Genomic DNA, 12,496 nt, shown 5'->3' with positions numbered 1-12,496 from the left:
AAGTTTTCTTTATTTTTTTCAGTTGTATCAATCTAGTTGTAGTTCTATTTTTTTTGGTTAGTTTAATCTCGCTTTTTTTCTTTACAGCCCATTGTACTTCATACCAGGTACGTTCATCAAAATAAAAACAAAACAAACCTGAATATTAGAGTGGATTAAAGGCTTCAAGGCATTTCACCAGCCTGATTAAAAGTCTGTACTGACCCCATCTTCATGCAGATCTTCAGCAGTTCCTGCCGCCTCAAACATTTAACTGTCTTTCCGGTCACCAAAAAAAATTATAATTTTTGTCTTCTTTGCAATTGTTCTACTTTATTTTGCCTTAATTACATCTTGTGCTTTGTTCTGCAAGCTCCTATTACAAAGAAATAATCCTTGTGTGTGCAAAAACATACTTTGCAATTAATTTCTGATTCTAAACTAGGCCCAGGTGAACACAGAAACATCACGCGAATCTCAGGAATCAGAAACTAAATACGGAGCCTATAAAAGAAAGATGTGGAAACACGTGTTTATTGATGGGCGGCAGTGATGTTAACAGCATCCATTTACTTCAGAGGATCCTTGAGCAAGTGACGCGATGCTACATTTATGAAGAAACAAAGTCAGCAACTTCATCGCAACTGCAGCACCGCTAAACCAGTGCTATATGGAAAAAAAAAAAAAAAACGAACGTGGAAACAATATGTTACACGGTGTAAACAAAATGTTTATTAAGTTGCAGAGACAACAATATTATTCCATCAAAAACTGGTTTTAAAATCATTCATTAGAACAATATCATCTTAGAATAATGAAATAACAATAATAATAAAAAAGTAATAGTATAAAACTGATCAATTTCCAATTGGGAAACAAGCCCCAGAAAGTGGACCCCAGCTCCAGTGCTGTGAAGTCCTATCACAGACGACTTCAGAGGCGTAAGGGGGGCACCGGCATGGTGACGTCACGGAAGAAGCGGTGAACAAGGGCGTTCTTCGCCGAGATCCTCTTGTTAGGGTCATAGATCAACATTTGCTGTGGGAAGAAACAAAGAAGTATTCTTTCAAAAACAAGGATGGATGGGGGCCTGGGGATCTCATTCATGATTTTATAGTTCTAGTATAATTCTTAATTACTTCTAGCAATCAAACACTATCATTTTTCAATATACATGATTTATTATAGTTGTATGCGTGCATGAGCTGTATGCTTCAATCAAATAATAAATATGCATATTATCGGTACGAGGGCCCAAGCAGAATGAGGATTTGAGCATGGCAGGAAGCATCAGACCAACCATATTTAAAAAATAAATACAATCATGTCCAGATGAAAAATCATAAATACAATGACTAGCAATATCATTTAAATGGCCTCTAATATGCCAAAAAAAAAAAAAAAAAGTCACAGTTGTATGGCCACACTTATTGAAAATAGCCTATAATCGTAGAAGCAATGGTGAAGCAATGGTGTTCGAGTGTGTTTTTCAGAGACAGGGACTGATCACGGTTAAAAGAAAGACATCCCTAATGAATATCCCCACCAGATACCATCATGAACAAGCTAAATACTCCAGAAGTTCTCTCTTTTTATATATATATATATATATATATATATATATATATATATATATATATATACTGTACTGTACTGTACTGTACCACTTCTAGCTTATATTATTGTTAATATGAAATAACACTTTAACTTTAAAAAAAAAACATTCAGTAACCATAAACTCATCTAGAAGTATAAACTGTGTAGAGGGGCAAATATGTGCACCATATAACATCGATTACAATATTCAATTGAATGGAAACTAACTGATAGTCGAATCAAAACACGCGCTTGTGAATGAGAATCGAATTGTGAAATTAAAGGAAAAATCTTCTTTTTATCCAATCCATATCTGAAACGTCCCACTCTGTGCAACATGCGGTCACGTGTCACAACACACAGCGCCTAGTGTCGGTGATTTCCGCCTCTAGAAACAGCTCATGACAGGAGACCTTCTCAGCCACTATCGGTATGGGTTTTTGCCGATAACCGATATTTAGTAATCAACAATAAACCAATAAACATGGATAAATAAATTCTGATGCAGAGTGTTTTCCTTGGCTATAATGACATTTCAACAAATGGATATTACTTGCTTTGGGAATGTTTTATTTGGAAGTATAAAATAGCAAAATACTACTTTCTAAAGAAAAAAAAAACCTTCAGGAGTTTCTGTTTGAGTGCATAGTAAAAGAAAAACACCCAATCATTGATTTCATTTTTCTTAAAATTCAGGAAATGCATTACTAATTAGAAAAAAAAAAAAAAACTGAAGGAAAACTAATATTCTCTGTTTAGAACGATGTATGGCACTTGATGCTGATGTATGTCTAAAAAAACAAAAGTGCAGGTGTGTCGGGTGCCCAAAAATGCTTTACGTCTTTAAGGGTCAATCAGCAACATTTTATGAGTAATAATGTTGCCAATAAATAGATATCCCACCCAAACTAACTCAATAATTGATCTGTAATACTGGATCAAAATTATAGCAAGTTTTTGTGAAGAACTAACGACCACAGACTGCATTAAGGATGTTCATGACTTCAAGTGAATATACAGCACTGTCATTTAGCCCATAGCCCATATCTGTGACCCATGATGCTGCTCTGGTGCAGAAGGAGGGAGCCATGCATGATTCTGGGAAGTGAGCGGTGTACGATTCTGGGAAAAGACCACAGAACTGGCAGACTTGGCAATGTCGTGTAGCAAACCTGGATCTGGACATGACCTTTCTCTCCTCAGTGATGAATTCATCTGGGTAAGCGTGAGGATGCAGGTTCAGGAAAGGGGCATGAAATTGGACAGTGTTTGTATTTGGACAAATGGCAGGTTTTTATCTAAAATATCTCCAAACTATGTTCTGAAGCAAACGGAAGCAATCATTTTGAGGGTGGAGTAACCCTTTAAGAGCTAAATCGTTGTGTTCATGAACGTATTCGCAAAGATAGGTTTTCTGACTCACAATGCCCTCCACCAACATTACAGCTATTAAAGCTCTGGGCATCTGAGCGGTCAGTTTATTCAAACATTTACTTGATATATTACTCCAAGCCTCCTGAAGGATCGCCCAAAGATGATTCACACTGGTTAGATCACTGTCCACTTCCTCCGATAGAAGCTCCACTTATACAACATACAATGGCATGTACATGTCGCCATTATTATCTAATCAAATTTAGAATTATTATTGCTGGTCTTCAATGATAATGTCAAGTTACTTTATTTTACAGTATTTGCACCCAAAAAATCATAAGGATGTATGCTTGTATCATCCAAAACCAATTTGTCAGGGGTCTTTCCAAACCTATTTCAAGTTAGTGTACTTAGAAATTACTGGGAATATAAGGCAACTACATGGGTTAAGGTCAGGTTTAGGGATAGGTTCAGGATTAGGACTAGTACCTAGTTAGTAGTTATTTTAATTGCTACAATGCATACATGGTGTGTACACTCGAAACAAGTACCAATAAGTCCCTATAAACATAAGGGTCCAGTCAGCTAAAGAAAACAATGAACAAAACCATCAGAAATTGAGATAGAGATTTATCATTGAAAAACAACTATTAAAAGTCTCCAACAAGACTAGATGAATAAAGGTGTCTAATCCAGCTGCAACATAATGCAGTTTAAGTACTTTGACTCTCAAGGCAATTCAAACTGTAGACTTGAAATATTGAGTCTGTTCAACAGCAAATGATATTAGATCAAATTAGTTGTCCTCTCACCCCAAGAAGGTCTCTGCCATCTTCATCCAGGGGTGGCACCACTTTAGACAGGTCCTGCCGTGCCCACTTGGGAAAGGAGGGTTTGTAGTCCGGCATTGAGGTGACTCCAGGCCATATAGATTCATCCGGAGTGCCAAGTGTCCGAAATATCCGAAAGAGCTGGTCTATTTCAGAGTCTCCAGGAAACAAAGCCCTCCGAGTGATCTGGTATGAAAAGCCCGAAAGTGTGTCAAAAGCAAAAGAACATCAATGAAAAGCAAAGATGATGTATTAACATCGAAAAAGTTAATACCATTTCAGCAAAAATACAGCCCAGACTCCAGATGTCAACAGCTGTAGAATAATATTTGCATCCCAGGAGAATCTCTGGAGCCCTGTACCACAAAGTTACGACCTATGGAAAAACACAAAGATCAATTCAGGTTACAGTTATTACAGTTCAGGCAAATATATGGAGGTACATGCTATTTTGACACTAGATGGTGCTACAGGGTAAATTTAGTTGTGCCTATGCTAAATTGTTTCATTTCAAACCATGAATAAAAAATATATATTAATAATGAAAGTACAGTCTATATATTTTAGATATTTTAAAGTGTGTGGGAAATACACGTAGCACGTACCAGACGTGAACTGCACAAAAACAGCTCAGATGTTGCATTCCGTAACTTTTTTATCCAAAAATCTGTATTTGAGCAAGTACGAAACCAGTCGGCATTCAAAAGTATCACCTTACTTCAGTCCCATCCAAGCTTATAATATTACCTTATAATGTTTTCTACGTGCATAGCATAATTTGTGCATAGCAACCACAATTCCTGGATTTCAAACAGAGATGGTGACAAAGAGGCAAACCTTACAGACTGCAGGAAGGATTAACTAGAGCTTTGCAATTAATTGAAATACTATTTAAGTTTTTGCCTCCAATGATTACTAACCTACAATAACTGAGATTAAACAATTATTTCACAGGCGAACCAATAAAACCACGCAACGTGACTGGTGAAACGGTGAAATAATGAGCCTCATTAAAATGAACCAATCAATCTTCCATAGCAGCACACTTTAGATGATCACACCTCATTTAAAGTAGGAACGCCCTGAACGATGTTTCTGCGCTCTCACCTCATGTGTGTAAGTCCGCACGGGTACACCAAATGCTCTGGCCAGACCAAAATCAGCCAGCTTGATCTCCCCCTGAGCGTTGATCAGGAGGTTCTGGGGTTTAAGGTCTCTGTGAAGAACACGGTGAGAGTGACAGAAGGCCAGTCCCTGGAGCAACTGGAACAGGTAACTCTGAACAAATACAGACATATAATTACACAAACACGCATCAGAATATTTAGCCTGTTTTGGGTCACCATTGACTTTAATAGTATCTTTTTCCTACTATGGAAGTCCATGGTGACCCAAAATATCTTCCCTCTTGTGAACAAAGAACTACTCGAGGGTGAGTGAATGATGACAGAATTTTCATTTTTGGGTGAACTATTCCTTAAAAAAATGAATAAATAAAAAGAATCATTTGAATGCATCAGAAAACGTTAGCGACAGAGAATCAGGATTTGTTTCAACAAAAAGAAAACAAGTAGCTAGTATAGAAATAAATGATTATTGACCCCCTTTCCAGCTAGCGTCCATAAAAGCCCAATTTCCCATAAATCACGAGATGCGATTTTGCAAAATGGGACACGCTTGATTTATTAGAGTTGATTTGATATATTTATGTTGTTTTGATGCACTAAAGAGAACTTTCACTATTTGAATGTAAAGAGCTGAGAATAAAAATACAGTCCAGGAACAAAAGTCAATTAGTTCAGCGCTATTCCTGCTTCTGACTTTGTGTTTTGTTGTTTGATTAATATTAAGCACAAAGACAGAAATCACTCCCTGCTCCCGACTGAAGCACTTTTGTAGCTTTAGAAATAAAAAAAGTTTCATTCTTAAGTGAAGACAGTGCAATTTTATTTTACGTTTGACTACTAATTTCTGTAGTAGAATGAATGAATACTTTAGACTTGCATTAGCCTTAAAAATCCCTTCAAGCTCAGTTTGTTTCATGTGTATGTTTACCCTATTGTATTTTTCCTTTGCTTTTTCTTACTGACTTTATTTTTGATAATTCTGAAGGTTTTTTACTAATATTAATTACCTTAGGACTCGTGAAATTACACCGGTCTCTCGTTGTGTTTAGCAGTTTCTTGAAGAAGCATTAATTCCACCAGGTAGGAACGCTTAACGCAAAAGTCTGTAAAAAGGGATTTTGTGCCATTTTGGTGTGGCGCTATAAAGCGAGAACAAGGTCCTAGAAGGTACATAAGTCTCAAATAATGAATTTAGGCAAAGAGTGCAGAGTCAGTGACAATTTGTCTTAGATGGACTGTAAAGGTTTGAATCGGCCGAAGGACCTTCCTAGAGAGCATCGAAATAGTTGAGTCTGAACAGAAGAAGAGCAGGAGTTGAAGTATTTTCTTGATGTTGCATAAAGCGACCGGGCCGTTTTAACAAAGTGGGCTGAAAAAGTCAGCTGATCATCAATCACAAGTCTATTAACACGAACTCGGTAATAAACCGTTTAAACCACACTAGACTAAACTGAGCCTGCTTTCTCCTCTTCTGCACATCCAGCTCATTTCAGTTCCCTTCCAATAACGATATGACTTTAACTGAATAGTGTGTGTTTAACGGTTTTTAGTCTTGGGAATAAAACGACACGAACCTGAAATGTTTTCAATTGAAACAAAAGAGAATAACAAACTTTTTCGAGAATATGGCGTCGACTTATATTTATTCATATTGTGCCTCTGTAAATTGTAAAGTCAGAGGTACAAAAATAAGTATTCCATTTGTTTTTTTTTATATGTGTTTCAGCGAATATTCAACTTCGATCACGTGAACGCCAAGCTACTGTAAATACAGATTTCAGCAACGAAACCTGTGCTATAACTCCAAAAGTTCACCTTCACGAGGGGCAAGGATATGCCGGTGACCGAGGACGAGTCCATAAACCTCTTCAGGTCCTGGTGAAGAAACTCAAACACCAAGTAAAGCTTATTTTCTGTGTGTATCACGTCACGCAACCTGCAGGCGAGAAGACAGCCCTGTAAGACTCCAGCAGAAATGGGACAAGGCTCTACATGATGTTTCCCGAAAGCATCCTAATCCAAGATCGATCGCAGCTCCATTAGTGTCAATTATTCCCACGATCAACTTAGGCTTACTTTGCTTTTGGGAAATGCAGCCCAGGGCTGAAGTTCAGACACTGTACGTACTTGACTATGTTTGGGTGATTGAGCTCCTTCAGCAGAGAGATCTCACGGATAGCAGTGCTGGGAACACCTTCAGTCTCTCTGAAATCAAACAGACATGTCATTTAGATGCGTGCATTTGTTCACACGACCGAGGAACATCACCTCAGCCTGAACGCCCGCCTAGGGCTCACTTTATTCGGGTAATGCGTATTTTACGGTGAAGTTCATGACACCGTGTGAAACTTAAAATGTGTAAACGTGTATTATACACATCATGGGTGCGACAGCTTTGACATAACGTTTTCTAAGAGGTTTTAAACGTAAACGAACGCGTATATTACGTACGGTAAATTTTATGAATCATAAATAGTATACATGTACTACACGTTAGTGTGTGGCTGTGCGCGAGTTATTAAAACCAGTCAAATCTGCCATGAATTTAATACAAGAAAAGGCTACTAACCACAAAACACTTACGTGTCTAAACGAATTTTCTTTAGGGCAACTGTCTCTCCGGTGACTTTATTTTTGGCTTTATAAACAACCCCGTATGTTCCCTCTCCAATCTTCTCGACTTTCTGAAAAGACTCCATGTCAAACTGCCCCTTTTCCGGGGAAAACCGCCACTCTAAATCTGCTTAAAACAGCGGCTGTATAGAGAGAGTACTTGTAGCATCCGAACGGCAATCAGAAGAATTAAAATCAAATATTTGATCTTAAAAATACTGCCGACTGAAAATCATATCACAACTTATCATCAGTGCCGCCAGTTCCCGCGTTTCGTACAGCACGCCTTCGCTACGACGCACAAAAACAAGCCCCGCCCTCCGGACGAAAGGTGCCTCTAGAGTTCAGCCCTCTACACCAATCAGCTGAGGGAAACAACAAAGCCCTCCCATTTGACGTTACACGGTGTTGCCAAGTCCGCGGTTTTCCGGCCGAGGAAAACCGCAGGAATGCTAATTGTGCCGGGCGAACCCCGCCAGAAAACGTGTATTTTACTCCCGGGACGGGGTTTTTAACGGAAGACCTCCCTCGTAACGCGATTTCTGGGCTAGTTGAGAAGCGATTGAGCGGGCTTTATTGTGAAAACCTGGCAACCCTGTAAACCGAGTACACGTAGCCTGAGTCCCAACGGCCGTACTCTGCATCCTAAAATCTATGCGATTCGTTTTTAGTACTATTTAGGGTGGATGGTATGCGCAGCTGGGCTTAGGGATAAAAGCTGAGCTTCGTTTTATTTTAAACCAATGCACACAGGGGGAAAAAAAAATCAAGTCCGCCCTCTTGTGGTTTACGAAGGTATTTAGTCTGAGTTTTTGTGAAAGTAAAGCTTTGCTACTCCCCTCCATAGGAGTTTAGATCACAAAAACTGGCAAACTGTGTTAATTATTCCCTTAAACTATTTAGTGAGATTCATATATGACAGAACAACCTCAACTGTTCCCTTTAGTCCCGATCTCCTGACCGACGGGGGGCGCTGCAGCGCGAAATCGGCCGTAAAGACTTTAAAACCGGAAAGAAACCGATTTCAAAATACAAACCCTCTTCAAGAAAATGGCGGAAGTCGTGGAGCTGCATAAACTCAAGGTAAGAAACAAGGCGCAAAGAAGCTTTCTGTTTATTGCTTGGCTCTAGCTGCGACAGAAAGCTGTTCCTAGCTGTGCTAAGTTGGGTACGATGAATAAGTCGTGATATATTTATCGTTTCAAGATTCTTTCGGCACTCATGTTGCTCAAAATCTAGCCAGCTTCCTACAGACAAGACAGCGTTTTGACTCGAGCCTCAGACGCAGGGAGCTGTGTACCTTTCGTTTTTCTCGCTGTAAAACGTATTCTATATAATATAATAAATAATTTTAACTCCGTCTTTAAGAGACTTTTAAAATGTGACTTTCCCCCCTCACCCCTCAGGCACTACGTTAAACTAAAGTGGTTTGTCAAACAGTTGAGTCTAATAATAAAACCCATCCAACCGGCACGTGCTCTTCTTCAACTACAACTAAGTGGCTAAAAAGTGGGCTGTAAGGCTATAAGACATTATAACACAAGCTAGAAGCTGGCGTTTTTGCTCACGTTAGTCCATCAACATGTATTTTCCGTTTTGGGCGTTATTATCTGAGACTCTAGTAAACCTGTTTATGTAAACAACGTGTAAACCATACTCTGACGTAGACACACACACACACACACTTTTTTTTTTTTTAAATGAATGACATGGTACATTCAAATTCTTATGACTCATTTTAATTAGAAGAAGCCATGTTTGTTCATATGTTAACTTTGTGGACTGGAAAACATGTTTCATACTGCATGTGTTTTTTGTTTGGTCATAAATGTAACCCCAGTGATCATAACTGATATAATTTCCACAGTTGGCAGAGCTGAAGCAGGAATGCACTGCTCGTGGGCTGGATGCCAAAGGAAATAAAGCCGATCTGATTGCCCGGCTGCAGACTTACCTGGAGGAGCATGGTATATTGATATTTCCATCTTTTTTTTTATATATATATATATATATATATATATTAATATTCATTGTGAACCAGTTCTGACTAGTTGTTGTTAAATATCAAAGATCAGTCTAATACGTTCCCTTTTTAATGACTTTGTCCTCCTTTTTGTTCTTAAAGATGTGGTTAGCCCAAAAATTCTGACATAATGTTACACTGGAAAACCGTAAAAATGCCTGTTTAACCTTTTTTTAAAATAGAGGAAGTGAATGAAGAGGAAGTTCTGGGAGAATATGGCGAGGTGAGGTGTTTTTGTCTTTTTTCCAGATTTAATGTTTCCTTTGGAAATTTCAAGGCGGAGTCTAATAGATGCGCATCGAATGTAGTAGCTTCCGTGTTATTTCATAGAAAGCCAATGCGTCGTGTTTAAACCAGTTTATGCCTGCGTCTGTTTACAAGAGGCAATGAACCAGTTTTGATGGAAAGGGTTTTATGGAAATGTAGTTTTATTTTAAAGTATTGCAAAGTGCAGTTGATAATTGACAGTCCTATTTGATTTGCTCTGTGTTTTAGGAGGCCTTTACCAAAGAAGAGACGGATGTGGAGAAGGAAGAGTTCCCTGCTCCTGAAGTGTATGTCGTTTCTCTTTCACATGCACATCAGCATACGTTGCACATGACGTATAAAAATATGCCGCATTAGCGCTGGATTTATCTGAGATTTCGTGTTTGGAAATGCTCTTGATTTCAGGCTGTCTGAGAAGAAACTGGTCAAGATAAGCCCTCCTACTACAGCTGGAGAGGTAATGATCTTTTTTTTTCTTACCGTGTCACTGCGACCATTGATTCTTCTTCATTACTATTAAACGTTTGTGAAATCACAGCCAGGTGTTTTGCTCCAGCAGGGCATCATTGATACCTGCTTTTATTTATTATTTAAACCCTATGGTGTGTTATACGTGCCGTAACAGAAGTAAAATTTAATGGTGGTATTTAAATTGTTTTCATCGCAGAGGCTTCAGAAAAGAGCAGAGCGCTTCAATATTCCTCCGAACGCAGACAGCAAAAAGGCGGCACGGGCAGCAAGGTTTGCTTGTTTGAGGAACTACATTAAATGTCTTTTAAAAGAGGGGCGAAGGATTCTGAGGATTTCTTTGGAGTGAAATGCAGGACTGTCTTAAATGAGAAAAATTTGACAATAGGAAATTGCACGAGACTTGTAACCGTAAAAGAGGACTTGTTTCTTGACTAATCTAATATAGATTTTGTTTGTATCTTTAATTCTTTTATTAGGTTTGGTTTGGAAGTCTCCGAGTCTGTGTCGACCAAAGGTGAGTTTGGATGTAATGTGTGCAGAGCATCTCAACGGTTTCCAAAAGACCTTTTGGTACTAGTTATTTTCAGTTAAGTTTGTGTGATGTGAGCTATGATGCTTTTGTAGTTATGTGCCATATTTCTTATACACCCTCATTGTTTGTCCAGTTTTATTCACCTTCTCCTATCCACCTTATTTTTTAATGCGAAAGCTGTTTTCTGTTAATGTGTGAGACTTCAGCCTAATCAGCTGCTGAAGGGAAAGAAAGAATAACACGGTGCAAAAAAGTGTACTGTTCCTTTAAGACTGGCACATACCGGTGCAACTTAAGGTGGCATGCGTCTAATTAATGAAAAGTCCCATGCGTTCATTGGTTGTTTCTTGTTTTTTCTTCCTCCTACCTTTCTTTTTTATTTTAGGAAGTTCAGCCAAACCGAACGTGAGTAATTTACACATTTTCTTGCAGAAATGTGACCATCTCTGCGAAAGCGCTAATAAACGTGTGTCTCTCTCCTTTCAGGTTGACGTTGAGGTGTTAAAGAAGAGAGCAGAACGTTTCGGCATGAATGTCTCTTCGGTTTCTAAAAAGGTACCATTTTCATATTTAAAAAAAACTATGGTTTTGCATGGCGGCTATTTCAACGTTCTGTTGCCTGTTTGGTGCGTGTTCTCAGATCGAGGATGATGAAAAGCTTAAGAAGAGGAAGGAAAGATTTGGCATCGTCACGAGCGCAGCGGCCGCTGGAGCCAATGATTCGGAGGTAAGGGTTCATTAAATAGGAGCAGTGTTTATATAAAATCATAACAGGGTTGAGTCTCTGAGGGGACTTGGGGTAAGCCGCTGTTTATATGTATTACTTCTCCAGTGCTTTTTGAAGCTTGGAAGTGTTAAGTGGGAAGAAGTGGTTAACTGTGGCAGCACCTGCTCAAGCAAGTTTCTCACGATTTCTAACCCTTTTCCTCACCCCACCCTCTTTATTTTCCAGGCAAAGAAGCGAAAACGTGCTGAGCGGTTTGGAAATGTATAAAACATGGATCTTACCCTTTTTGTACTTTTTATGAAGTTTTTTTTAAGTGTTCTTTGCGGTTCATTTTCTGATAAGCTTGTAATCCCTGTAGTGCCATGGTTGTTTATCTGATATTTACATTAAAAGTACCCCAGTTCCTTCTAGTTTCTCTTGTCGTGTGTGAACTGTATCAATGCAAGTCTTACAAAATATGTATTTAATGTCTCAGCATGCTTGGGTTTAGCCACAAAACAAGCAACTGTTTGGTTAACTCTCACTAGCCACCACTGGGCTCATATTTTTGTGACTAATATATTTAACATAGAATAATGCATTGTAGAAACCTAATTTCCTGTAAAGCTGCTTTGCAACCATTTGTATCGTGAAAAGGTTTATACGAAGAATCTTTCACACGGTCTTTTCCAGCATAGGTTTACATACTATAAGTGGAGTGAGGAAGCTTAAAAGCACACTTCAAACACAAGTTCATAAATTTCAATTTCTATATTTGTAATAAGTATGTAATGACTATACCAATTCAATGCACTAGTAGTATGTTTCTGTGTGTCGTTTCTATTTTTTTATTTTTAAGTAATACTTCATATTTGGAAAGTCAATTTTAGAAAACTTGAAGTATACTTAAAGCTCATATGTGACCCCCACCACAAAAAAAACATGTTTTCCTACTAACCAAGTTTCCAATGAACTCTC

At 38.5% G+C, this 12,496-nt stretch overlaps 2 protein-coding genes across 2 annotated transcripts; one reads left to right on the top strand and one right to left on the bottom strand.

Annotated features, from left to right (window-relative positions):
* Positions 1-691: 691 nt before the first annotated feature.
* Positions 692-7,827, bottom strand: cdk2 (cyclin-dependent kinase 2). Its single transcript, XM_043252967.1, has 7 exons — positions 7,490-7,827; positions 7,034-7,111; positions 6,722-6,842; positions 4,887-5,057; positions 4,054-4,155; positions 3,762-3,965; positions 692-1,017 (listed from the first exon to the last, which is right to left on the bottom strand). Exons 1-7 carry the CDS (start codon positions 7,603-7,605, stop codon positions 913-915), a joined length of 897 nt encoding a protein of 298 aa, XP_043108902.1. The 5' UTR covers positions 7,606-7,827; the 3' UTR covers positions 692-912.
* A 622-nt stretch (positions 7,828-8,449) lies between these two features.
* LOC122353575 (SAP domain containing ribonucleoprotein) lies at positions 8,450-11,949 on the top strand. Its single transcript, XM_043251374.1, has 11 exons — positions 8,450-8,602; positions 9,387-9,486; positions 9,725-9,765; positions 10,038-10,096; positions 10,215-10,266; positions 10,477-10,550; positions 10,757-10,794; positions 11,198-11,217; positions 11,299-11,367; positions 11,453-11,539; positions 11,765-11,949. The coding sequence occupies exons 1-11, from the start codon at positions 8,570-8,572 to the stop codon at positions 11,804-11,806; spliced, it is 615 nt and encodes a 204-aa protein (XP_043107309.1). The 5' UTR covers positions 8,450-8,569; the 3' UTR covers positions 11,807-11,949.
* The last annotated feature ends 547 nt before the right edge of the window (positions 11,950-12,496 follow it).

This window comes from Puntigrus tetrazona, chromosome 11 (assembly GCF_018831695.1).
Source record: "Puntigrus tetrazona isolate hp1 chromosome 11, ASM1883169v1, whole genome shotgun sequence".
Classification (NCBI taxonomy): Eukaryota; Metazoa; Chordata; class Actinopteri; order Cypriniformes; family Cyprinidae; genus Puntigrus; species Puntigrus tetrazona.
The sequence above is the reverse complement of the archived record's forward strand: the minus strand, read 5'-3'. Positions and strand labels throughout refer to the sequence as shown.

Excerpts from the sequence above, each read along its gene's own strand:
- LOC122353575 (XM_043251374.1), top strand. The coding sequence starts at position 8,570 with ATGGCGGAAGTCGTGGAGCTGCATAAACTCAAG. Across the intron at positions 10,097-10,214 it reads GAGTTCCCTGCTCCTGAAGT|GCTGTCTGAGAAGAAACTGG; the intron begins GTATGTCGTTTC and ends TCTTGATTTCAG. Across the intron at positions 11,368-11,452 it reads TCTCTTCGGTTTCTAAAAAG|ATCGAGGATGATGAAAAGCT; the intron begins GTACCATTTTCA and ends GCGTGTTCTCAG.
- cdk2 (XM_043252967.1), bottom strand. The coding sequence starts at position 7,605 with ATGGAGTCTTTTCAGAAAGTCGAGAAGATTGGAGAGGGAACATACGGG. Across the intron at positions 6,843-7,033 it reads AATCACCCAAACATAGTCAA|GTTGCGTGACGTGATACACA; the intron begins GTACGTACAGTG and ends TCTCGCCTGCAG. Across the intron at positions 1,018-3,761 it reads ATGGCAGAGACCTTCTTGGG|CAAATGTTGATCTATGACCC; the intron begins GTGAGAGGACAA and ends TTCTTCCCACAG.